We start from the raw sequence: 26,918 nt of genomic DNA, 5'->3' as shown, positions 1-26,918 counted from the left end.
TTTTTTTTTTAATGGAAAGAGGTCCTGAGACCAAAAAGTTGGAGAACCACGGATGTAATGGATTAAACCATTGCTATTCAAGCGTGGTCCATGGTATAGGAACTTGTTAGAAATGCAGAATCTCAGCCCCTCCACCCCAGACCTACCAAATCAGAATCCACTTTGTAGCAAGAGGTGATTGCACAGTGAAGGTTGAGAAGCACAGGCATAGAACCTATGGACGAAGCCGCTCAGCAGTTCAGTGGCCTCTAGCTAAATTTCAGTCTGGTGGGGTTCTGGAGATTCCTGTCCTCAGTTCTCTACCACCCACGAGCTGGGTGAGGTCTCCTCACCTATGTGAGATTCTTCAGTCCCACCGTCTATTCAGTGGCTCCTCCTGTACAAGATGGTTTTCACATGCTTATCAAACCCAGCAGCTCTATAGCAGAGTTTATAGCAGTGGTCCTCAAACTTGTGTGCATCAGAATCACCTGGAGGGCTTGTTAAAGCACAGGCACTGGGTCCTGCCCCCAAAGTTTCTGCTTGGTAGGTCTGAGAATTTGCAGTTCTAACAAGTTCCCAGGTGATGCTGATATTGCTGGTCTAGGGGACCACACTCCACCCTCTGAGTATATAGAGAGTAGACTGAGAAGTCTGTTGAGAAGTCAAGCAATAGTTATTCAAGTTGTTGTATAATTACTTCAAGCCCATAGAACTAGGGGAGAGATGTCTTAAATTTCCACATTTTCAAAACCAATCTCTTAAAATATAAAATATCTGAAAAATTCAAAACTTCCATTTTTGCTAGGGAGGCATCTATATCTTTTAGTAAATGGAAAGCAATAAGAATTCAGGAGGGTCACAGGTCATTTAAAAAAACACTCCTATTCCCTTAAACAATGGGAAAGCAAAGGCTCAGCTTCCTTCTTTACTAATTGCAAAATCACCGCAAAATTTCAGCGAGGAGACATAAATAGCCTGTCAAGTTCGTTTATCATGATTTAAACTGATAACATGCCATTCATCCACTTGGTCACAGAGCTGCTTAACCCCAGAAACCAGTAACAGATGAGTGTGGACCAGTGAATTTCCATCCCCAAGCACGAGATACATGGTTAGAGCCATTGGATTTCCTCTGCTCAAGAGCAGCCATAAATCCCTGGCCTGGTGTCAGTTCCCAGGCTCACAAACCCGCTGCTGTCTACTGATAGGAACCTTTCAGCAGGGTTTGCTGAGCTAAACAGGTGTCTGATGAAAGGTGTGTAATCCTTGAAGATTATCTTCTCCTAAAAGCAGCTAGTGACCAAATTCACATAATCCAGACAAATGGGAGTTGGGAGTAGCTTGCCAAAGTTTACACTTTTGTGTTTGAGAAAGTTCATATGGTTTGGTTCCACGTGGTAGAAGATGAAGGTGTGCAAGGGTGAGGGTGGCTGCTTTTGTGGGGGTAAATCGTTATCCTTGCCTAAGTACGTTATCCCACGTCTGGTCCAGTCTGCAATCTTGAAATATTACTAGTTTAAAAGGAAGGAATGTCTCATATTAAATGAGGGTTAACTTGCAATTAATATGCTGGGAGTTCAATTAACTTGGGAATTTAGGTCTGCGAAAACAAATCTTGACCTTGTCTAGGTAGTTCCTTCCTTATCCTAATGCATCTGTCTACACGAAGGCAACTCTTCTACCACTTTTTTTTTCTCCCCCTGGGAGGGAGTTAACCATTTCAAATTCGAGGGATCAGGGCTAGTTAACATGAAAACTGATTCTCTTACTACAAGTAGGTCAGCCTTAATAGAGGTGAGATAAATTTGGGTCCCATGCAGTACTCCAACTTAGAAATGCTTACTTTTTGCAGACATCACATTGTTCTTATTTTCCCTTTAAGCAAACACCTTGATAATCTTTTGAATTAAGTGTGTGATGCATACACTGAGACTCAGACCTCACCTTCCCTGGGTAAGTAGTTCCAGTGAAGCCAAAGAGGAAGCCAGCTTTTGCTAGTATCAGGATAGTGGATGTAGGTGAGGGGTTTATGGGCTAGTCAGCTTTCAATTACAAGTCTCCTGATCACAGAGTACGTGCTGTTCACCAGCACCTCTGGCTCACAGACAATTTAAAGGGAATAATTTCACCAGCAATTAATTATACTGCAGCTACTGGGATTTGTCCTCCAAATATCACTTTGTTTTCAGTCTGAACAGCCAGGTTTCCCCAGGGATAGTTCAGGTTTCTGATTGAAAGTATCCTGAGTTAAGGCGAGGTGTTAGAGCACCATGGGAATCTATTCACCAGGGGTGTATTGTACTTGTTTCAGATGCTTCAGGATAATACACCGGCTTCCAAGATAAGTGCTTTTTATTTCCCTGCATCTTAGATCAATTATTTGGAATCTTTTTGGTAAGTTAAATTTAAGAGCTGTAACTTAAACCACCACATCTCTATAATCACTTAATAAGTAAATGTTCTTACCAAAAATTATTCTGTCAATGGGCTATATAGTAATTTGAGGAGCCTAGAAAAAGTAGAAGGAAACAAAAGATGGCAAGAAATTCATTATTTAAAACATTCCATGTTATGAAGGTCAGAATAGTGAAGGTACAGCTTTTTTGAGGGAAAGTGCCTGCTGCAGGTAAAATTTAAATTATATATTACATCCACCTAGTGCACAGAGTAGACACGACACAACTTTTTCTTCTAAGCTCTATATTTTAATATATTACAAGTGATTTCACTTAACTAGTAAGGAATCAGAAATTTATCCTTGGTTATTTTGATTGTTGAAATGGATTCCATTTAAACAAAAAATTTCTCCTGCAGGAGGAGACTCTGTGGACTTACAGATGGCTCTTAGCATAACAATAAGTTCCTTTCATTGGCGTGAGCTCCTTGAGGGTCTCATGAGTCAGAGAGAAGGAAAAACGAACTGCAGGCAATGGTACTGTGTGGTCTATTATTGTTGCTGCCCATCATCCCTGAAAACCTGCTTGAGGTTTCCTGTTGGAGTTTGGTTTGCAGTTTTTTCTCCCCACACCCAGGAAAGGATCACTTCCTGGTAGGTGTTGGTAGCTTTACTGCTTTGTAGCCTTTGCTAGCTTAGTATGGAGGTGTTTGCTGTGAAAGTCTACTGGGCTTGGTGTACGCATGCTTGTCGGGGCTCATTGCCCTGCTGCCCGCTCCCCTGGTCCCCTCAGGCCCTGGACTCTTCTGTGGCAATGTCAGCACAGACTGCAGACTGTGTCGGAGGGAGTGTCCCAGGAGACAGCCACTTAACATGGTGGGAGTAGCAGGTGCTGAAAGTTTCATACCTAAATGCTCTCCACAGACCACAAGTTGCCTGATAGTTGCAGTTGCCTACCTTGTTTAGGCTCAGGCCCTGATAAGGTGTATCTGTACTACCTCAGTGTGTGAAAACATGAACAGCTGTGTCAAATATGTTTTGGGGGGATTCTGGCTGCTTCCTCTTAGCCCAGAGTAGAGATTGTGGGAAGAGAAGACAGAACAAAGAAATATATGTGTGAGGCCAGTCTGGTGGTGTAGTGGTTGGGTTCATGTGCTCTGCTTTGGCAGCCCAGGGTTTGCAGGTTCAAATCCCAGGCACGGACCAATGCACCGCTCATCAAGCCATGCTGTGGCAGCGTCCCACATAAAAATAGAGGAAGATGGGGGCCGGCCCGGTGGCGCAAGCGGTTAAGTGCGCGCGCTCCGCTGCGGCGGCCCGGGGTTCGCTGGTTCGGATCCCGGGCGCGCACCGATGCACTGCTTGGCAAGCCATGCTGTGGCGGCGTCCCATATAAAGTGGAGGAAGATGGGCACAGATGTTAGCCCAGGGCCATCTTCCTCAGCAAAAAAAGAGGAGGATTGGCGGATGTTAGCACAGGGCTGATCTCCTCCCAAAAAAAAAAAAAAAAATAGAGGAAGATGGGCACAGATGTTAGCTCAGAGCTAATCTTCCTCAGCAAAAGGAGGAGGATTGGCAACAGATGTTGGCTCAGGGCCACTCTTCCTCACCCCCCACCCCAAAAAAGAAGAAAGAAATACATGTGCTTCCTGGGTAAGGTTGCTCATCGTGGTGGGGGACATAATGTAGGGAGGGCACATACCACCTTCTGACCACTTTGGTTGCACAGAAGTCTTTCTGCTAGGCTGAGGGGGTGCTTTCCCTCCCTAGCTTTGGAGTTCAGATAAGAACCAGTGAGGGGCTGGAGAATTTCACAGTCACTACAGGGAACTTTTAATTGTGGGATCTTATGGACAAAAGGGGAATAGTTTCATATTCACGATACTATGGTTCTCTCCCCGCACAGGAGTACAGAGCTGGGACCTCCAGCCGACTGAGTAAATTTCTCAGCATGTGCTAAGCACTTAGGAGGCAGGTGACGGATGTGCCAATTATCTGTGTTCTGAGGTTTGGGCACCCTTTGTACTCTGGCGACAGAGAGCTCTTCTCCATATTGACAGGGCATGATGTGGGCTGGGTTCGGCACAGTGGCCATCACTGTTAGCATTCCTGACACGCTGCTCTTGAAAGCCTCTGTGTGCAGCCGGATGACGTGTCGACAGTGATTTGACTGTAAAATTTTGTGGTGCTTGTTTGCATTCAATCAGATACCTTGCACTTAAACATGAGTTAAAGAGATAAATAAGTCAAAAACTTCAGCAAAACCTAAAGTTAAATATATGCCTACTTTTTATAATGGCATTCAGATTAAAACCGTCTAAATGCAAAATATTGTGGTTATACCCCTGTAGGGTCAGCTTAGATTTCTTATCCTATATTTCTGCATTATTTACAGTGATTTTGAGAGGCAGGAAAATGCATCGGAGGCATTGATTTCTCCTTCCAACAAAAAATCCAAAATTGAGAAAATTCTTGAGAATGCAGCCATTTTGGAAATGTAGATAAAGAAGAAAAATGCTGAAGATTTGGCTGGTTTACAGAGCAGCATGATTTTGTAATTGCTGCCACCTACTGTATGTGGTTGATGTTTGTTTCAATTTAGGAAGTTCATGAAGATGAGGCTGCTGAAATAGATAATTAGAGCAAGGTAGACGTCATTAGTTTATAGCATTTCTTCTCTACTCCATAAGTGGCTCTTAATTACTGAGACAGCCGCCAGCTTTCATTCATTACCTTCAAGTGGATTTAAAGTTTTTCTCATTTTAAAGTTCCTTTGCCAAAGAACCTTCACAGTAACGCGGCAGAATGCACGTTACTGCAGAAAGCTTACCGTGCTCGGGGATTTTCTGGGTATACACAAAACAGTTTGTTTTAAAGAGGTTGTTTTGTTTTGTTTTAATTTGTAGGAGCAGCAAATTCTGGGGTTGGATTATAAATTAATTTCCATGAAAAACGTGAAAATAGAGCTAGTGGAGCTGATATGAATTGTAGCAGTTGACTTAGAAGACATTCTTTTATTAGTCCTAAAACAAAGCTTCAGATTAGCCTGCTAGTTAAATGTAATAAGCAATATAGAATCTGAGTCAACAGAGGCCCTTCTCTTTTATTAAGACCCAGCTGTCAAAGGGTCATTAGGTCCTTCCTGCGGAAAACAACTTGCTCGTTAATGTTTGGGGTGGTCCCTTGACAGGATTTCTGAGTAAGTGCCTGACATGTAGTTTTTGAAAGAATCTAAAGCTGGTAGGAGACTTGGATGCTGAGACTTACCAGAAGTTATGTCTTCAACCTTAGTTTTGTTAACTGTGCCACAGTGTGTGTTTGGAATGCTGCTGCTAGTTACAGGAATTGACTTACGGTGCCACTGTAAAATGTTCTGAAGCATAAACTTCATCAACGTCAAATCACCGTCACTGGGAAGAGACTGCATACATAAAATTAATGCGCTTCTCCGATGTGTTTTTACCTGGTTGCTACTTATATTATTTCGAGTGGCCCGTGTTCCAGTGTCTGAAAACACCGCAATGAGGTCAACTTTTGCTCTTTCTGCCCTAGGCTATTTGCTTTCTAGAAGAGAAGGCCAAGCAGGGTCTCCTGAAAAGCCACTCTCTGATCTGGGCCGTCTCTCCTACCTGGCCTATTGGAAGAGCGTCATCTTAGAATACCTCTACCACCACCATGAGAGGCACATCAGCATCAAGGCGATCAGCAGGGCTACGGGCATGTGCCCACACGACATCGCCACCACTCTGCAGCACCTCCACATGATTGACAAGAGGGATGGCAGGTGAGTACTGGTGCCCTAGACCACCCTGGCTACCTCTCAAGCGTCTTATACCAGAAAGGGCCTCTGGAGTTAGGCAGATTCTTCCAGTTAAAGATAAGAGGTTCCCCAACGGTATTATCAAAACCTTTCTCCTAGAAAGAAAACAGGAAATGACACTCTTTTGCTAATCAAATTTCAATTTGCTATACCCTTTCATTCATGAGCTTTCTGATTTTTCCTAACCGAGGCAATGTCAGTGCTAGCATATGTCAGTATGTGAAGGTGAAATGAAATTTCAGCTTTTGATTGCACTTTGTTCTGCCTCATCACATTACAGATTTGTCATCATTAGAAGAGAAAAGTTGATATTGGGTCACATGGAAAAGCTGAAAACCTGTTCCCGGACCAATGAACTTGATCCAGAGAGTCTGAGGTGGACCCCAATTTTAATTTCTAATGCAGCAGTTTCTGAAGAAGAGCGAGAAGCTGAAAAAGAGGTAATGATTGGCTTCATCAGCTTAAGTTGTGTAACTTCCATCTTGAAGCATTCTTAAGCTGAGAAAGTCATTAACATCATTGTCAAAAGCTTGGTTATGTAGAGAGAACTTGTGAAATGATATGGCACTAATTTATCCTAACTGAGGTTGCATGGTAAGACATGATAATTTTATTGAATTGAGTATGAAAAATGAAACATTTATCATTGATTACAAAGCAGCATTTTTCACTACTGACAGCATGTAATCAGATCAAATTTGGTGCTGAGCTCCAAGGCTGCAATGTCAATCGATTCTTTGTGTTTATGAACTTGCTTAAAGTGCTCCATGCCAGTAAGCATGTAATGTAGTGATAAAGGACTCAAATCAATTCGCTGCATCATTAATATTGCTAAATATCCCATGAAACCCAATCTTCTTTGATTTGTTATCCTAACTGATGCAAGAGAGTCCTGAGATGATGCAGCTGGAATGTCTTTTGGCTGCCTGACTGTCCAGATCAGAAATGACTTAGCGATCCTTTGCCTTTGATCCTTAGAGGCTCTGGCTGCTTAACTGCCCTCTCACTGGCCTGCCATTTTTACCCTCCCCCCTTAGGCTGAGCGGCTAATGGAACAAGCCAGCTGCTGGGAAAAGGAGGAGCAAGAAATCCTGTCACCTAGAGCTAACAGTAGGCAATCACCTGCAAAAGTACAATCGAAAAATAAATATTTGCATTCCCCGGAGAGCCGGCCAGTGGTAGGGGAGCGAGGGCAGCTGATGGAGCTGTCTAAAGAGAGCAGTGAAGAGGAGGAAGAGGAAGAAGAGGAGGAGGAAGAGGAAGAAGAAGAGGAGGAGGAGGAAGAAGAGGAGGAGGAGGAGGAGGAGGAAGAAGAGGAAGAAGAAAATATTCAGAGCTCTCCTCCAAGATTGACTAAACCACAGTCAGTTGCCATAAAGAGAAAGGTATGTGTCTGTTTAGATTTTCAGTCTGTGAGTCAGTTTCAATCAAATCTTATTTGTCTTTGCAAGCATTCTATCTATTAGTATTTGTTTCACTCTCTATTCTTTAAATGTAGTTTATTTGTATCCAGTCCCACTGATCATATATCATCATCGTTTATCTTACAGTTATGATTGTGTTTACTTTTTGAGGTTTGTTAGTGCTGTGACAGGAAACCAGGAACAGGCCAGCTTTCTAGTCTAGGAGTTACTGCCACCTGCTGGTTTGTGGGACTAGAGTAAATCGGGCTATGGGAACAGAAAAGGGCCCTGGAGAGTGCTTAAATCACCCTTCCACAAATTTTAATGAAAACACCAAGGCTTGGCGAGGCTAGGAGACTTGTCCAAGGTCAAACAATTCATTAGAGGTGAGTTGTTTGACCAGATGAGTGCTCAAACGCCACGCCCAGCACTCCCAGTGCTATTTCTTTTTCTTGTTCTTCGCATAGAATTGTTAGAAGGTATTTCAGGCCTTTCATTTTGATGCTGATATTTTGTATTTGTGGGCCAAGTACACATTAGTGAAATGTCTCATAGCTTAGTAGCCTGGTGGTTTCTCTAGATACACCCTGTGCAGAAGGTAAAAAATTGATTTTGTCTTTAGGTAATTGCTCAACCCAGATCTGATATCTTTGTCTTCAGTATCTATCTGTGACAGAGTGGGGCCAGATATCGTTAGTATAGCCAAGATTAATAGAGAAAACACAAGTTAAGGCTCAGCCCCAAAGCCATCCTGTGTGGTGTCTGTCAAAGAACCTGCTGTTCTAACTCCCAGCTTGGTGCACTTTCTTCTAAGCCTGGCAGTCTTCTAGTAGAAGGGCAGCTGTGGGGAGCTGGTAGAAAGGAGCATCCCATAAAGTGGACTTTGGGCTTATGAATAATGTTTTGATTTCTTACAAGGAAAATGCCTTCACGTATTATGTTTATAACAAAGGAAGTTTGTTTTAGAAACCAGAATCATCCAAGATATGATATGGACTGCCATCATATAAATGGACTCAACCTAAAGAAAACCAGTTCTTTATATTATCTGTACTCATGTTTGGGAAAACTCTAGTGGATTAGGGAGGGCAGCCAACTGGGAGGATTGATAACCAAATGTTAAATTACAGACTATGATTATTTGGCTTATATGTGCACGTCATTGAACATTCAAAGAGTTAAAAACGTGAGACACAATAATTCTTGGATACAGTTTACTTAGAGTTTGAGTTTTAACCAAGCATGCTGAACCGTCTTTACAATGTATTTTCAGTAATTTTTCAGGCCCATTATTGACAGATTACATTTTAGCAGCAAATCTACCTGTTATTCCTGTATTTGAATTTTGTATCATTAAATACTTTTTGCTTGGGAAAAAATATTTTATAATTGCATTTATGGAGAGTCATTGGTGCCAACCTTTAGTGCAATTAGAAAAAAAAATTTATATCTTATAAATAACAGATCTCACATCTTTTAATTTTTTAAATGCCTTCTATATTAAAATATTTTGTAAAATTATTAGTTACCGACATCCCTGCAGCCATCAATTCTTGACTCTGTTAACATTTTAAACAGTAGAGTAATCCTTTCTTCAAGTAGCCTTTTCTCTTCCCTTTTCATTGTTCCTGAAGTCCTATGAAATGGGGGACAAGTAGGCTAGTCTTGTACACCATAGTATTTCCTATAGTGCTTTGCATGTAGTAGGTGCTTCTTGAACCGTTATCAGGTATTAAATGAGTGACCCAGTGGCTGGTTGATTATTATATCATTTATAGAAACAGTGGTGTCCTTGATGACTTAATAGCCATGGTGTACAGGATAAGGAAGCCAGCAAGTACCGTTGGAAAATATATGCTAGAAAAGCAAACTTTAGCTTTTCAGATCTACAGTTAAGCTGCTAGGATGTTCCCTCTCACAGCATCTGCTTGAGTAAACAACTGTTTTATTTGGAAAACACTTGCCTGTGTAGTTGGAGCCCAAGAGGGGTGTTAAACATCAAATGGAAGGTTAAGTACAAAGGCATTACAGAAGTCTCTACGTGTAAGATTCTCAGGCACGTGTTCAGTACATATTTGCTGCATATCAACTCAACCATTTAATTTCTCATGAGCTCTTATGTGTTATGTTTGGAATTAATTTCAGAGGCCTTTTGTGCTAAAGAAGAAAAGAGGTCGTAAACGCAGGAGGATCAACAGCAGTGTAACGACTGAGACCATATCTGAGACGACAGAAGTACTGAATGAGCCCTTTGACAACTCAGATGAAGAGAGGCCAATGCCACAGCTGGAGCCTACCTGTGAGATTGAAGTGGAGGAAGATGGCGGGAAGCCAGTCCTGAGAAAAGCATTCCAACATCAGCCTGGGAAGAAGAGACAAACAGAGGAAGAGGAAGGAAAAGACAATCATTGCTTTAAGAATACTGACCCTTGTAGAAGTAAGTGGAGAAATTATAAAAATCTTACCCTTGTGAATATCTGTCTATTACTGCCAAAAAGTAGGCAGTTATATCCTGGAGTTATATCCAAGGTCATCCCTGAGGTTGTGCCCACCCACCAGGAATAAGTACTCATCTGTCCTTTCTCATTTATAGAAAGTTCTATCCCTTCTTCCTGGAATTGGATTTTATGTTAAACAACTTCTAAGGCCAGAACATTCCTCTAGGTGGGTTCATCTTACTTTCCAGAAATTGGCTTATCCTCGAAAACTTTGAAGCCTACTGCATTTCCTTGATTCTAATATGTACTTTTTTTCACACTTAGTATTTCTGAATCAAGGTATATATTATTATCAACGTGAACATTGAATGCAGTAGTTTCTTTTTTCCTGAAAAACAAATATTAGTAAATCGATGGTGCATCTTATAATCAGTAGTGTCTTAGGCTATATTACTATCGAGAATCATCTAAACTTACCTACACCATCACTGTTAGCTTTGATAATATAGGATAATGTAGAAATCAGGAAATTGCTGATTTTACAATTGCTGTTGGCAGGGATACCCCACCCCATCCTCTAGAAAAAATACTAAACACCAGTGCATCGTCTTTGATGCCCTGTTTAAAAGCAACCGTCCCTTGCCTATTGTGCTGGGAAGTTGTGCTCCCAGCTGAATCATAAGGATTTGTGGGACGAGCTCCGTACTCTACTGCTGAAATGACTCTATTTGAAACTCTACTTTATTCTCATCTAGGGAACAGGCCATCTCATTTCCCTGAGAACCATAGGTTCTCTCCCTTGCTTTTGAAAAGCCACAAATTTTAAGAACTTGAGCAAGCATCTACTTGACTTTCTTAATTAATAGGAATACTATTGCTGCAGACAATATTTTGCTGAGGGAATGGCATCTTACCTTGGGTTTAGAGAAACCAAGCCTTGTTCTTTAGTTTCTTTAAATGAACAAACATGTAAACAACAACAACAAACTGCAGTAGGAGATGATTTTTTTGTAGAAATTGAGCCTTATTTCCACTTCTTAGCTGTCTTCTCAAGAGCCTATAATTGAATCATCACTGCCTTCATTCTCCACTTTGTGCCATTTGCCTTTAAAAATTCTAAGTGGCCATATTACATTAGATTCCTTTCAGGAACTTCTTTGGTTTTTTTTGGTTTTTTTTTTTTTTTTTTTTGAGGAAGATCAGCCCTGAGCTAACATCCATGCCAATCCTCCTCTTTTTGCTGAGGAAGACTGGCCCTGGGCTAACATGCGTGCCCATCTTCCTCTACTTTATATGAGGCACCGCCACCCACAGCATGGCCTGATAAGTGGTGCGTCGGTGCGTGCCCAGGATCCGAACCCAGGCTGCCAGCAGCAGAGCGCACGCACTTAACTGTTACGCCATGGGGCTGGCCCCAAGATCTTCTTTCTTAAAAAGTAGTTATCAGAAAACTCATCTTCTGTTTAGAGAGGTGTTCCTATAAAAGCTGGTAGGTCCAGTAGCATATGGAATAAGAATGTGGAATCCAGGGGCACTGGCATGGCTGTTACCTCACTGTGTGAAGAGAAATGAAACCATTTGAACACTTGAGATGTCTGTTAACTAGGTATTGTACTTTACACTTCTGAAGGAATCAGTCCACATGACATATGTGTTCTTTTCAGCTAGCCAATTTGAATGTAATATTTGCAGGTAAGTTTATGTGTAATCCTTTTATTACATAAATGAGCTAAGAATGTACCCTGCTTTGCACTGATTGGATTAGAAATCACTCCATTCTGGCAAAAGGGATCTCTGTTCCACATTGATTATTAGATCTTGTTTTTGTTCTCCAGAATAATATTTCTAATAAGGCTATTTCTCTTTTCCTTTAAATTGACCCCTCCAAGAGATCAGTATGATCTTTAATTTTCTGAAGATCTTGAGAAGACTTGGGTGTTTTATATTTATTCATATATGTATTTGTTTGCTTCCTTATATTTATATAAATATACTTACATATTTATGTATATTCATATGTGCACACAGGTACAGTAAACATAAGATTAGCTGAACTAAAATGAACTTGACATAGTTGTGGTTTGTTTCTTATTTACTTTAATATTCAAATCATACATTTGAGCAGAAGATTGATCCAGAATATAATGAGGATAGAAAGAGTGATAAAAAGAATACCTGTATTTTAAATGTTTAATAATTTCATGGTAAATACTGTATAGTTTGTGTCATGTAAAAATGATGATCCTTTAGTAGATTACAGATACATCTGTGTTTTGTGTATTTAGTTATTTTATTCATTTGTTTCAGAGGAACATAGTTTATTTTTATGCCAGAGAGAATATTAAAATCAGAGGAAATAACGTCATCTGAGATCATTTAAATCCAGTAAATGTCCACAAACAGAAGTTCACTTTCTCAGGATAAATATGCAAGTTGGGCTTCTATTCATTTCTTTAGTATAGTGGTGATTTGGATATGAGCTAGCATTAACCCCATTCCCCTGTATTTCCTAATCTATAAATGTTCAAATGGTTTTATTTTTCATCGTGGAATTCCAGGCTTTTGCATCATAGAATGTCTTGTTTGTTAAACTCAAATAAGTTTATTATAGTTGCCTTTATCCATGTGCTTCCTATAAAAAGTACAACTTTCTTTTAAGAGTGTGTGTGTAGCATATATTATTTTCCTAGGCCTAGGTTGTTTACTCGGTTTATACCACAATATTATTCTATATTACTTTTAATTATGTCTTTACCATCAACTCTTAAACTGCTGAATTGAAAGCAGTGTTTGCTAATTAATTTAGAAGAATGAATTCAAGTTGTTCATGGTTATGCTTTTTAAGACTTTGTTTTTCTTCCTCCCCTTTCTCTGTGTCTCCTCACTAAGACAATATCGATGATGATGCAGATAATTTGAAAGAAGGCAATAGAGACAATCCTGAACCTCTAAAGTGCAAACAAGTATGGCCAAAAGGAACAAAGCGTGGTCTGTCTAAGTGGAGGCCAAACAAAGAGAGGAAGACGGGATTTAAACTGAACTTGTACACCCCGCCAGAAACTCCCATGGAACCTGATGACCCAGTAACAGTGGAAGAACAGAAGGAGACTCCAGAGGACAAAATCAGCCCCACTCCCACCAGGATTGAGGAGGAGGTCAAGGAAGCTGTGCAACCCCTGCTGCCTCCGGATGAAAACAGAAGGGAGGAGACATGTGCACCTGTAAGTCCAAATAAATCACCAGGTGAAAAACAAGAAGATGATCTAATCAAACCTGAGGAGGAAGAGGAGGAGGAGGAAGAGGAGGAAGAAGAAGAAGAGGAGGAGGAAGAAGAAGAAGGAAATGTAGAAAAAGATCCTGGTGGTGCTAAAAGTCAGGAAAAAGAGGAACCAGAAGTCTGCACGGACAAAGAAGATCCTGTGCGTTTGGATGATCATGAAGAGGAGGAGGAAGAGGATGAAGAACCATCTCAGAACGAGGGTCATGATGCAGATGATGAAGACGACAGTCACATGGAGTCTGCAGAAGCGGAGAAGGAAGAACACCCACGAGAAGCCTTCAAAGAAGTACTGGAAAACCAGGAGGCTTTTTTAGACCTTAGTGTCCAGCCAGGTCATTCAAACCCAGACGTCTTAATGGACTGTGGCGTTGACCTTGCAGCTTCATGTAACACTGAACCTAAGGAGCTTGCTGGAGACACTGAAACTGCTCCTGAATCTGATGAGGAACCCCCAGAAGAACAGGCACAGAAGCAGGACCAAAAGAACAATGAAGAAGTAGATTCTGAGTTCAAAGAGGGAAATACAGCAACTATCGAAATCGACTCTGAGACAGTCCAGGCAGTTCAGTCTTTGACCCAGGAGAACAGTGAACAGGATGACACCTTTCAGGATTGTGCTGAGACTCAAGAGGCCTGTAGAAGCCTACAGAACTACACCCATGCAGACCAAAGTCCACAAATCGCTGCCACTCTGGATGACTGCCAGCAGTCAGACCACAGTAGCCCGGTTTCATCCGTCCATTCCCATCCTGGCCAGTCAGTACGTTCTGTCAACAGCCCAAGCGTTCCTGCCCTGGAAAACAGCTATGCCCAAATCAGCCCAGATCAAAGTGCCATCTCAGTGCCATCTTTGCAGAACATGGAAACCAGTCCAATGATGGATGTTCCATCAGTTTCAGATCATTCACAGCAAGTTGTGGACAGTGGATTTAGTGACCTGGGCAGTATTGAGAGCACAACTGAGAACTACGAAAACCCCAGCAGCTATGATTCCACTATGGGTGGCAGCATTTGTGGAAACGGCTCTTCACAGAACAGCTGCTCCTATAGCAACCTCACCTCTAGCAATCTGACACAGAGCAGCTGTGCTGTCACCCAGCAGATGTCCAACATCAGCGGGAGCTGCAGCATGCTGCAACAAACCAGCATCAGTTCTCCCCCGACCTGCAGCGTCAAGTCTCCTCAAGGCTGTGTGGTGGAGCGGCCTCCGAGCAGCAGCCAGCAGCTGGCTCAGTGTAGCATGGCTGCTAACTTCACCCCACCGATGCAGCTGGCTGAGATCCCCGAGACCGGCAATGCCAACATTGGCTTATATGAACGAATGGGTCAAAGTGATTTTGGGGCTGGGCATTACCCACAGCCATCAGCCACCTTCAGCCTTGCCAAACTACAGCAGTTAACTAATACACTTATTGATCATTCATTGCCTTACAGCCATTCCGCTGCTGTAACTTCCTATGCAAACAGTGCCTCTTTGTCCACACCATTAAGTAACACAGGGCTTGTTCAGCTTTCCCAGTCTCCACACTCCGTCCCTGGGGGACCCCAAGCACAAGCTACCATGACCCCACCCCCCAACCTGACTCCTCCTCCGATGAATCTGCCACCGCCTCTTTTGCAACGGAACATGGCTGCATCAAATATTGGCATCTCCCACAGCCAAAGACTGCAAACCCAGATTGCCAGCAAGGGCCACGTCTCCATGAGAACCAAATCGGCATCTCTGTCACCAGCCGCTGCCACCCATCAGTCGCAAATCTATGGGCGCTCCCAGACTGTAGCCATGCAGGGTCCTGCACGGACTTTAACGATGCAAAGAGGCATGAACATGAGTGTGAACCTGATGCCCGCCCCAGCCTACAATGTCAACTCTGTGAACATGAACATGAACACTCTCAATGCCATGAATGGGTACAGCATGTCCCAGCCGATGATGAACAGTGGCTACCACAGCAACCATGGCTACATGAATCAAACGCCCCAATACCCTATGCAGATGCAGATGGGCATGATGGGAACCCAGCCATATGCCCAGCAGCCAATGCAGACCCCGCCCCACGGTAATATGATGTACACGGCCCCCGGGCATCACGGCTACATGAACACGGGCATGTCCAAACAGTCTCTCAATGGGTCCTACATGAGAAGGTAGGCAACCTGAGCAGTCACAAAACCCCCTGGGCATCACTCTTGGATTGATCTGCACAAATAACCTTCGAAGAGTACGATTTCAAAACCAGCAATTGGTGTGAATGCAAAAACATTTGTTGGCACCATTTAAAAAAAAAAAAAAAAGCTGTATGCAGCAGAAAGCCTTATACAAGTTGTTTTTTCTTTTTTTCCTTTTTCTTTTTTGGTACCTTTGTTTCTGTTACTTTTATATGAAATTCTCTGCAAAGGAAGGCCTCTCTTTGAACTACAGTTTGGAGGCAGCCACTTGTCGTGCCTGCTTCCATTAAACAATGTGGATATCAAGCCCCGCCCCCCCAATCATCTGTTTTAATACTGAACCTAGAGCTTTTATTTTCCTTCCCTGTCCACTCCATGTAAATGCCTTTAGCATTTCAGTTATTGTATATTTTGTTTAAGGTGACACTTCAGCATGCCGCTAATGTCTTTGTTAGTGACAGTGCATTTTGTAGTACTGTACAAGTGTTGTGCTAACGGTAAGCCATTTCTTAAGTTTTTTGCCTTGATTAGGGTGCCCTAATTTGAGGGTTTAAAAAAAACTATATTTTTGTTAATTATAAAACTGTAAAGAGCTATAAAAGCTATTCCCATTTGGTTAGTCAAAAGGGTTTTATTGCTAAATGTTTGGTGTAAAGTTGAGACCCTTTTCCATTTTGGTGACAGATTTCTTTGGGGAAAAAAGGCAGCTTTCTGTTTTATAAATGCAGACTTCTGTTTATTGAATGAAGCATATCTCAGTGTTTATCTGTCAGGTTTTGAAACATTTCATATATGTCCAAATACTTGGCAGGATTTAAAAAAAAATAGTGAATTTGGTGTAAAGTTGCTATTTTATGGAAATGCCTCTAACTTTACATTTTCATTCCATCTGTAGATTTTTCTATCTTTATAAAATATTGGAGTTATTTTTTAAGGAAAAATAGAGAAGTAGCTTGTGAATAGCTCAAACTAAGCTTACAAATCGCATGTAAAAAAGCAAAAAAGTTATTTGTGTCTGTTTATATTGCTTCCTTTTTTGTAGCCTTTGTACCTGTACAGGGTGACTGTAAGGGCCAAGGAGGAGAGGCGAAATCCTTGTATAAAATAGGAGCCAGCAACACTCTTGTATTTATCTGTTCTCTTTTTAGTCAGTCACTTCAAAAAAAAAAAACAAAAAAAAAAAACAAAAAAAAGCTGTACATTTTAACATAAAATAAATTATGATGAGCCATTTTTAGCCTCTTGTGTCCTGTCATATTATGATTGATAGAGAATGACCAATTGAACTGTATCAAGTGTCACATCTCAAAACACATACACATTTTGGGAAAATAAATTATTTAGTGTAAATTGGAGTTATGAGATTTTCTGATTTGTTTTGACTTTGGGGGAGGGGGTTGGCAATAAATAAGAGTAATATCTTATAAAACCATCACATATACCAAATACCTATTTAATAAATTAATTTATAATGGATTTTAATGCTTTTCATGAAAGTTTATTTTATGCTAGTGCATACCTTCTGTATGCCAATCATTGTCTTTAAAATAAAGTGAATTTGTTTTTTTCTTTTTGACTTTGATCTTCATTTGCAAAGAGATCCTGCACAAATACCCATTTGCCTCATTTGTTCAGTCTGTAGTAACTCCCCTCAGGGCCTAGTACAGTAGTAGCAAACTTCATTTTTATAAACATTAATACAAAAAAAGCACCCAATTTGGAGTTGTGTGTTTGAAAAATCATTTTCTTAAAAAAGGTGTGAAAGTTTTGCTTTGTTGTGAATGAGTGATTGGATGTTTTCTTTCAAGTCTAAAGTTTAGGCCAAAAAAAAAAAAAAATGTCCATGTTCACAAACATTGTGGAATTCAGAGAAAGTTCGGTCTGACTGTTAAAACATCTGATTATTCAAGTGACAAGCCTAGAAATGAATGCTTGACTCGGCACCCATGTGAAACTGGCCCGTTAAGCTCTCAAAGTGTCTGAACGGTGCTCACGGCTCTCCGTGAAGCCGGTCACTACTTTCACACTCTTGGAGGAAGAACTTTTCCACCAGTGGTCAACACAGAAAATCAGGTGTTGTACAGATCATAGACACAAACCTTAAGGAGACAGAATAGAACTCTGAAGAAGCAGAATGGAGCGTACACCCCGGCGTCACAGGCCCCAACCGAGGGAGGATGGCCGGTGGTGGTTCGCCTTGTGCCCTCGCCCTTAGTATTTTTCTTTCACCGTTATGAAGCCTTCTGGGTTTAGTGTGAAGATTTTGTTTTTTGGTCCCTTCCTTCCACAACTGCATAGTCCGTGGGGGCAAATCTGTAGTGGCTGAGGGAGGAAGAGCTTCCAAGAAGACGCCTCTGCGAGCGCTGTCGTCACAAAGGGGAGAAGAGCACCTTTCAAGTGCTGTGCTGGCAGGAAAAGAAGCCTCTAACCCACCTTCAGAGTGGGAGGCGATGGTTCCTGCTTGTTTGAACCACTGCTGCATCAGTTCGGGAGCAGCTAAGGATCTTAGCAGCCCAGTGGGTCCACACATCAGGCAAGAGGCTGCCAGAGCCTGGGAGGTGGGGTGAGGGCCTGCTAACAATCTGATTGGAAGCTATGCGGAACCTCCCGCTGGCCTCACCTTGAAGCATTCACATATTCGGTCTCTTTCCTCTTGTGTTAAGATTCTCAGGGGACTGAGATTCCCCTCTGTATTCTCTTTGGCAATGGCTTGCTAACCACACCCTATGGTGGGTGTGATACCTGGGCTCCATCACCCCCACACTCGGCCTGCCCCACAGTCCTCCAGGGAGCTGTGGATAAGGCACTGCCCCAGACCTACTCGAGAGGAATCTAAGAACAGTCCTGAGGACTCCTTGTGTTTCACACGCTCCTGGTGACTGCAGCATAACCAGGTACTGGAGCCTTCCTGCTGGCTCTAAGTCCCAAGATTCTTTGACAGAACAGAAAGGCTGAGCATGTGAGAGAAACGTGCTGAGCTGCGGTGGCCTCAGAAGAGCCCACACGCTCCTCCTCACTGGCTCTCACTAGAGAAATCAATTCAGATATAAATGTGACACTGAGGATCCTGGAAAACAAGAACTTGGATTCATCAGACCTGAAATACAGTCACCATTAGGTTGAGATTCATTAACAGGGCACATCTTACACCCAGTAATGTGTTCTTTCATTTATAAAAGTCTTAACAAGTGGTTGTCAGTTGCCAACCTTTACTTTTTAATGGCTCAAGTAGTGCCTACCCAGGTGTGAAGGCATCAGCCTTCCTCACCCACATTCTATTTTAGAAATAATGACTCACAATATTGCTGCAAAGCGTTCACAAACAGCCCTCCCATGTGATCCACACACCCACCCTGTGCAAGAAATGGGGCAGTTGTATCCAATTTACAGATGAGGAGTTGAGGCTCAAAGAAGCTAACTCATTGCCCAGACTCACTCAGCTAAAATTTGTGAGCTGAAACCCAGTTCTCTCCAAATCGCAGCTCTTTTTCCTAGAACCCTTTACTCTGAAAAGGCTTGTCATCTCTGATTAGCTTATGAATACATCATCCTGTAAAAACTGTTAGATGCTGTTACAAATACAGCTTACTTTGTTGTTACAAGCAATTGTTGGTCTACAGTCAGTCTTAATACTTGGAGTACAAGTACTGTTATATTATGAAACAGTACCTTCAATTTCTTTGTACCCAGGCTGCCATAGTTCCACACTCCTGATCCGCCTTCTCCCTTCTCTGCCCACTTTCCTGCAATTCCCTCCAACACCCAAGCACTCAGGCCTGGGGGCTTCCTCTCTGTTTCCTCTCATTATCTCATCCAGTGTGATGGCTTCAAATTCCACCTCTACACAGATAACACCCAGAATTATATCTCCAGGCATGAACATTTCTCCGAGCTCTAGAGTCAAGGTCAAATGACATGGGACACTTTTTTTGTGTGTGAAGAAGATCAGCCCTGAGCTAAAATCCATGCCAATCCTCCTCTTCTTGCTGAGGAAGACTGGCCCAGAGCTAACATCTGTGCCCATCTTCCTCCACTTTATGTGGGACGCCGCCACAGCATGGCCTGACAAGTGGTGCGTCAGTGCGCGCCTGGGATCCGAACCCGGGCCACAAGCAATGGAGCGCGCGCACTTAACTGCTACGCCATGAGGCCGGCCCCCACTTTTTTTTTTTTGAGGAAGATTAGCCCTGAGCTAACATCTGTTGCAATCCTCCTCTTCTTTGCTGAGGAAGACTGGCCCTGGGCTAACATCCGTACCCATCTTCCTCTACTTTATATGGGACACTGCCACAGCAGGGCTTGATAAGCAGTGTGTAGGTCCACACCCAGGATCCAAAACTGCCAACCCTGGGCCGCCAAAGTGGAGCATGCGAGCTTCACCAGCACACCACCGGGCCGGCCCCAAGGGACACGTTGTTTATGTCTAACAAACAGACATGATATAACTGGTGATCTGCAGCCCCCTCCCCCGTTTCTGTCATGGTCAACCCATCTCAGCATTAAGGCAAGGCACCACCACGAAACTGAATCAATAACTTTCATTTCTCCCTCCCTCAGCAGGTTCTGTTAATTCTCCAGGACAATTCCAAAATAATCCTGAATACTAGTCCCCGGGTGCTGTCTTAGTGCAAGCCGTCTTCCTCTTTCCTGCCAACAGTTCCAACAGCCTCCTAGCTGCTCTTGCCTCCCTTCTTGACTCCCTACAATCCATTCTCCATTCTTCAGCCAGTGATCTTTTTCTTTCCAGAGTGATCTTAAAGCATAGATCCTACCATTCCCCCACTTAAAACCCTAAGGTGGTTTTTCTTTTCTTGAAATAAATCTCGTCTCTCTACCCCTCTCCTTCCACTTCCGCCTCAACCACAAGCTCCAGCTTCACTGACAGCAGTTCCTCAAACACACCACCTCAGTGTTTCCTCAAAAACACACCTCTTTGCCACCTTGGGGACTTTACTTGTGCTGTTCCTCAGCCTAGAATGTTTCCTTCCCTCATTTGGAAGACATGCTCCTTCAAGTCTCAGCTCACCTCATCTCCTCAGAGAGCTCTTCAATCACACCATCTAAAGTGAGTTTTTCCCCTGTCCTGTCTCCAGTTGTTCTCCACCCCAGTCTCTGTTTCCCTCATGGCACTTGATCACAACAGGCATTTTTGTTTTTTACTTTTGGCTTCCTAACCCAGTTTTTGGCATGTTGTAGGTTCTCAATAAATATTTGTTGACCAAATTAGTATTTTACTTCTGAAGACTTGAAACACTTTTGGAAAAACTTCTCTTCCTCCTTTCTCCTACCTGTGGTTCCCAGGAGCCATCTTGAAGAGACCAGACCTCCAACTTTCAAGTTCTCTGCTTCTGCTGTCCTCAGCAGGACTCATAGTCCCCCAGAGAGGTGAGAGCATGTAGGAAGGTGGAGGGACACCCAAGAGAACACCAGCAGTGGACCTATAGATGTTCCATCCTTCCCACATATGGATTCATTTCAATGTAAATATTTCATTATGATATATAAATGTAATATTTCATTAAAATGGAAATATTGATTTCTCTCCAGACAAGGAATAGGTCAGACCTAGAAGATAAATGAGTGTCAAAGGGGTTATCAGGATTCTGTGATGGTAGGGGCCACTATGACCCTAGAGTCCCTTTTGGTCTACATGTCATTCCGAGAGCCTGAGTATGGCTCCCCTCACACCCAAATCTGAGTCATCATGAGGACCCGATTTCTCTTGAGCCAAGGTGACTGTCCCAGAGCAGACCTGTGCAGTCCCAGGAAGCCAGGCCCAGCCATAAGGGCCCAGGCCACAAGTCCTCCCTCTGGCACAAAAGCAGGGCAGCCTGCCAAAGGTTACAAAGTGACTCGGGTGGCTTTACACAGCTGCTGAGCCCCGGACACTATCCTCCCTCCATCAGGAACTTCCCCTTTCATTCTGTGAAAACCACAACCAAATGAGAGGAATGGGCCCCTTTTCTTATTTTCCCCACAGGCCTTTATCACACTTTGCTTTCTCCAGACGGTTTTGGTTTCTGGTCCTTGATTTCCTGGCATCTCCATCAGCATCTCTCTTTGGGTTCTGTCTGGTTTGTGGTTCCCGGCTCTAGAAGCCATCTCTTCTAGAGATGCTTGGTGCCTGCTGCTGTTTTCTCCTCAAGAATGAGATCACACAGTCATGGTGACTGGGTTAGCTCTCAGGAGTGGGGGAACTCCACACCTGAGCTCACCTGGCTGCCTCGTTCTCCCATTCCAGAGCAAACACATTTGCAAATACTTTCCTTTTTTATCACATGATTTTTTTTTTTTTGGTGAGGAAGACTGTCCCTGAGCTAACATCTGTGTCAATCTTCCTCTATTCTGCATGTGGCCACCACCACGGCATGGCTCGATGAGCAGTGTGTAGGTCCACACCTCAGATCTGAACCTGCAAACCCCGGGCCAAAGAGGAGCACGAGAACTTACCCACTATACCACCAGGCTGGCCCCTGCAAATACTTTCTGGTGTGACTGAAAACAAGCCGTGTTGCTTTGACTAGAATCAAAATGAAAGGAGCTCCCCCAAGTTCCTGTCCCCTAAAGAGTGTCTCCTCCCTCTTTTTCCTAAAATTATAAAGTCAAACTCTTGTCCAAATTTACCACAATTTATTGAATTTTTCTGAGTAGTGCCAGCTCTGGCTAAGATTCTGAAGAGCCCTGGCTCCCTGAGGAAGATGGGGGAGCCCAAAGCAGGGGCTTCTGTATAGGGGCTCAGGACCCCCACTCCCTGCCCCTACCAAATGAGTCACTCTCTGCAGCCTCCAGAGAGCAGCACATATAGGGTGACCCAAGCCTGGGGATTCCATCAAAAAGAGGATGCAGGAGACGGTAAGGAAATGCAGATGCCCCAAAAAGGGGACTCACTAAAAAGCTGTGCAAACTCTGGAACACAGCTCTCCCAGGCACTTTTCTGTGGTTAGAAAATAAATTTATATTTTAAAATTATTTTTTAACGATGTGACTTTCAGACAAAGCCAAATGTTTAATCACAACACAATGCTTACACATTTTTAAATCTTTTTCTGCTTCCATCTTACAAAAAAAAAAAAAAAAAAATACAGGCGCCTTGGTGCAGAACTGTGTGCTCATCTGTAACCAATTCTGGCTGGGAAGCCTGTCTGCCCCATTTTTCTGTGAAGCCAAGTACTGGCCTTGTCCAGGAGGCAGCTTTGGATCCTCCCTGTTCATCAGCACACACCCGGGAAGTTTAAGATTGTTTGGAAGAAGCCAAGCTTTAGTTTCACTGTCCCTTCTCCGTGATGAATGAAGTCACAGGCCCGAGCTATTCCAGCCTTCTCTCTGCATTCCCAGTGTCTGCAGGCTCCATGTGGGGCCCTACAGCTCCTTCTCACTGTCCTTCTCACCGTCGTCACTGCTCCGGGCCTGTCGCCTCTGCTGCACCAGCTGCTTGTCCAGTTCCCGGAGCTGCTTCAGAAAGCCCCGGTTGGGTAGGACACAGCGGTTCTTGGCCACTTGTTGAATGGCGTCCACCAGGGTCATGTTCCTGTGGATCATCAGGTAGGCCAGGACCAGGGTCGCCGACCGGCTGCGGCCCATGGCGCAGTGAACCAGGATCTTATCTGAAATGGAGCGGGGAGAAGAGGCACCAAACTATACTAGTAATCACTGCATTCTTCACCACCATGCACTCTCCGGGGGAAAAAAAGCCAATTTCCCTTAAGAATCTCCTTAATGAAGTAGTAAAAATTAATTTTATCAAATTTCAGCCCTTGGTTACACTTCTTCTTAATATTCTGTGTGCTGAAAAGGGATGTACACAGAGAGCACTTTGGCTGCATCCCAAAGAACGATTGTTCTCTCAAGGAAAAGCACATGGGAGATTGAGTTGCAAGCTGAATTAGCCGCTGTTTCATGAAACATCATTTTTACTTGAAAGAATGATTGACAGAAAAACCATGGTAATTCAAAGTTGGGTATTTGTCAGACTTTTTCTCAAAAGTGAACAAAGTGAGGCTGTTACGTCAAAGAAAACAACTGACGGTATTTGTTGCCAGTGATAAAATGCAAGCTTTCAAGCAAAAATTAGAATTTTGGGAAACTTGTATCTGTTGCCGTGAGGTTGACAGTTTCCCAACACTTTTAAGATTTTCTGTTGAGAGGTGGTGATATTTACAAATGTGTTTTTTTGATTATGTACAGTGGAAACGGTCAGCATTTGGAGGATCTACATATCTTAGTAAACCAATATTTTCCAAATGACCAATGTGGGATATTACAAAATCATTCATGGGTAAAAAATCCATTCAAAATGCAAGACAGACCAATGGATTTTCATGTAACAGAGTATGAAGTTTATTGATGTGGCTTCAGATTCCACATCACAACTAGCCTTTAAGAAGCTATCACTTGTCCAGTTTTGGTGTAGTATCAAAGAATATCCACAATTATCTGAAAAGGTAATTAAAATATACCTCTCTTATCCAACCACATATCTGAGTGAGGCTGGATTTTCTTCATATACTTCAACCAAAACAATATATCACAAAAGATTGAATGCAGAAGCTGATTATGAGAATCCAACTGAATTCTAATAAGCTTAACCTTGAAGAGATTTGTAAAAATGTAAAATAATGCCACTCTTCTCTCTAACTTTATTTTGGAAAATATAATTTTTCATAAAAATATGTTATGTTAATATGCAATGGGTTTATTATTTTTAAATGAATGAATATTTTTAAATGTTTCAGTTTTTATTTCTAGTAGGCTAAATATTGATAGATATAATCTATGTAAACAAAACCTCTTTGAGGTCTTCAATAATTTTTAAGAGCGTAAAAGGGTTCTGAGACCAAAAAGTTTGAGAACCAGAAATCTAGAAGAATCTCCACAAGAATAAAAGCTCCTTTTGGCCACTAAGATGGCAACAGCTGGGCCCAGCTGAGAAGTCATGATGTGAAGCAGTTTCCCGATCCCTCGGGCCTCCATTTGGTGGCGCTGTAGAGCTCACATAGTGCATCAACGCGCTTCATCTCATTTCATCCTTAACACAACCTTCAGGGTTTCATTATCATCATCCCTGCTTTACAGATGGGAAAAAGGTTCAGAGAGGTGAAATGACTTGCCAGCGGTCACCCTGAAAACTCGCACCATCACTAGAAATAGTTCAAAGCAACTTGTTATTGAGGCCCTACTGTGTGCTGGCCACTGGCCACTGGCCACAAGATTAGCCTCTCTGGCCATCCCCACCACTGCCACCCTCTCTTGTGGTCATGGGATCACTCCGCTGGGGTTGAGCTGGTTGGGGTAGCTTGAGCTGTGTGACTCCAATGCTGTCCCTGTTCCCAAGTCTGAGGCCTGAGGCCTGGAGGGATGATCAAGAAGACACTCATGGACATCACTGGGTTTACAGAGCATCAGTAGGATATTAGAACAGCATGGAAAGACACTTCTGAATGGACGTGGCTCCCCTGTTCCCTCTCACCCCCGACCCCCATCTTCCTCACAGGACCATGCCCAGGACAGTGGTGATGATCAGCAGCCAAGGCAGCATGAGAAATCCAAGAGGCCCCAAACACCAGGCACCAGGATTCTCTCTCCCCACCCTACCCTGGCTGGAGTGGCCTGCACACCCTGCCCAACAACAAAGACTCCACTGAGGGCCTCTCCACACACACTGTGCTGGCACAGAGAGGTGCTCCATAAAGAACTATTAATTTCATCACAATTCATTTTCAGGAATCTCCACAAGCTAACCAGGCGGCCCTCCAATCCCACCCTCCACGTTGCTGAGCTACAAGAGTGTGGCCACACCACCTCTGCCTTGCACACCTTGGCCAGAAGAAGCAGGGCCGGCTTCTGGCTTGCGGGTTGGGTTTGGAGGAGGCTGGCCTTGACTCTCACCCGGCAGGACTGTGCTCCTGGAGTGGAATGTCTACCTCTGGCATTCTAATCCCCACAGACTGTTCCAGAGGCCGCTGGCCCCTTGCCAGCTCTGCTGATAACTAAAGCGTTTCTTCCTCTCCTGGCAAAAAGGGTAATTCTTTCTGTCATGACTAAATGTTTGAAACAGACGAAAGCTGTAGTTCGTTAAGACTTTTGGGAGCCTGAAGTCTGTTAAGTGGGAGGAGGGGGAGGGCAGAAGGAGGGGGAAGGGAGATAGAGGGGCTGGAAGAGAAAGGGGGAAAGGAGCGGGGCTGGGGGGGTGGGGTGGGGGAGGTTGGCTCCAGCAGGAGCTCCTGAAGCTGAATTCTGTTTTTACCACAGTGGCGTTAATGAGCCTTGTGTGCTTGGCAGATCTCCCTAGGGTAAAGGGCCTGTCCCCGGACCCTCAGGGTGCTGCCCCCTCTTTGCTCTGTGGCTCTGCTCAGCACCGTCCTTTGGGGCCCAGCACCAGGTGGTGAGAAAGAAGAGTTCAGAAGAAAAAGCAAGGAAGGTTGCATTTGGCCCGTTCCCGACATGTCCCACACCAGAGAAACTAGGAGGCCCTCTGTGAGTTCACACCAGCCAGGGTTAGGGCCCTGACCGAAAGCAGCATTGTCAGGGTTGGAATCTTCTGGATCAGCGGCTTCCAAACTTTTTTGTGTGACCCCCAAAAACACAACATAAAATTCACAGCTAACACGTAAGTAGCCTCACCTCACCCCCATATCTTCCAAGTACATTTTTACATATTTTGTCATAGTCAGTCCTCACAACCACCCAATGAGGTAGATAACATTTATTAGCCCCATTTTACAGAGGAGGTAGCTAAAGTGCAGAGAAGTGGCTTGTCCAAGTCACACAGTTAGGAAGTGGCAGAACCGCGATTCAAGCCCAGGCCACTTGACACCAGAATCAGAGCTCTGAAATGCTCTGTGGTATCACAAGTGTGTGTGTATCAGACAAAAGTTTCACAAAATAATACGTACTTGTATGATGTACAATGCATGCTCATGTTTTCTATTCTTTCCCAATCTATTCAAATTTTTTTTAAAAGAAATACTAGTCACATCCACTAAACTGATTTTATGACTGACTGATAGGGCACAATCTATGTTGGAAAAATGGTGATTTCAATTAAATATTTCCCCTTTGGCCTTTACCAAAAGGTGAATTCCCACAATCTGATGAAGAAAACCCAAATCCAGAATCTCTACTACTCCCCAATGGCATATTTTCACTGGTGACCAGAAGGTAGACCTCTGTCACTCAAACCAGACATACAGGCCAAGCCTGTTATCCCCCCAACCCCACCTCCACCCCCAGCCAGGTGTGTACTCTCTAAGCAGCCTCCTTCCTTGGTTTTGGGGGAGCCCTTTGCCTGTCTCATTCACTACCTTGGAACTTGCCTTCCTCAGCAGCACTCGAAGGCAGAGTTCATACTTCTCCTCAAACAGTTCTGGGCACGTGGAAGTCCTCAGAAAAAAAGGGTGCTTGGTGTGTTTTGAACTATGTGTGGAGGGCAGGA

The 26,918-nt window shown here is 43.3% G+C and overlaps 2 protein-coding genes across 10 annotated transcripts in view; one reads left to right on the top strand and one right to left on the bottom strand.

The window, feature by feature from the left end:
* The window catches only part of KAT6B (lysine acetyltransferase 6B), a 185,390-nt gene extending 168,327 nt beyond the window's left edge, over positions 1-17,063 (top strand). For all 8 annotated transcript variants that reach the window (XM_087432000.1, XM_014784814.2, XM_014784815.2 and 5 more), the window contains 5 exons: positions 5,930-6,161; positions 6,478-6,637; positions 7,235-7,582; positions 9,746-10,037; positions 12,928-17,063. In XM_087432000.1, the coding sequence (XP_087288126.1) occupies positions 5,930-6,161; positions 6,478-6,637; positions 7,235-7,582; positions 9,746-10,037; positions 12,928-15,470 (3,575 nt within the window). In that variant the 3' untranslated portion in view covers positions 15,471-17,063. The remainder of the gene's footprint in view (positions 1-5,929; positions 6,162-6,477; positions 6,638-7,234; positions 7,583-9,745; positions 10,038-12,927) is intronic.
* Positions 17,064-22,272: 5,209 nt separating this feature from the next.
* The window catches only part of DUSP29 (dual specificity phosphatase 29), a 33,252-nt gene continuing 28,606 nt past the window's right edge, over positions 22,273-26,918 (bottom strand). For both annotated transcript variants that reach the window (XM_004426940.3, XM_087431999.1), the window contains exon 4: positions 22,273-23,091. In XM_004426940.3, the coding sequence (XP_004426997.2) occupies positions 22,847-23,091 (245 nt within the window). In that variant the 3' untranslated portion in view covers positions 22,273-22,846. The remainder of the gene's footprint in view (positions 23,092-26,918) is intronic.

This window comes from Ceratotherium simum, chromosome 6 (genome assembly GCF_057802395.1).
Source record: "Ceratotherium simum simum isolate JZ-2026a chromosome 6, ASM5780239v1, whole genome shotgun sequence".
Lineage (NCBI taxonomy): Eukaryota > Metazoa > Chordata > Mammalia > Perissodactyla > Rhinocerotidae > Ceratotherium > Ceratotherium simum.
Note: the sequence above shows the minus strand (reverse complement) of the source record. Positions and strands in the feature narration are given on the sequence as shown.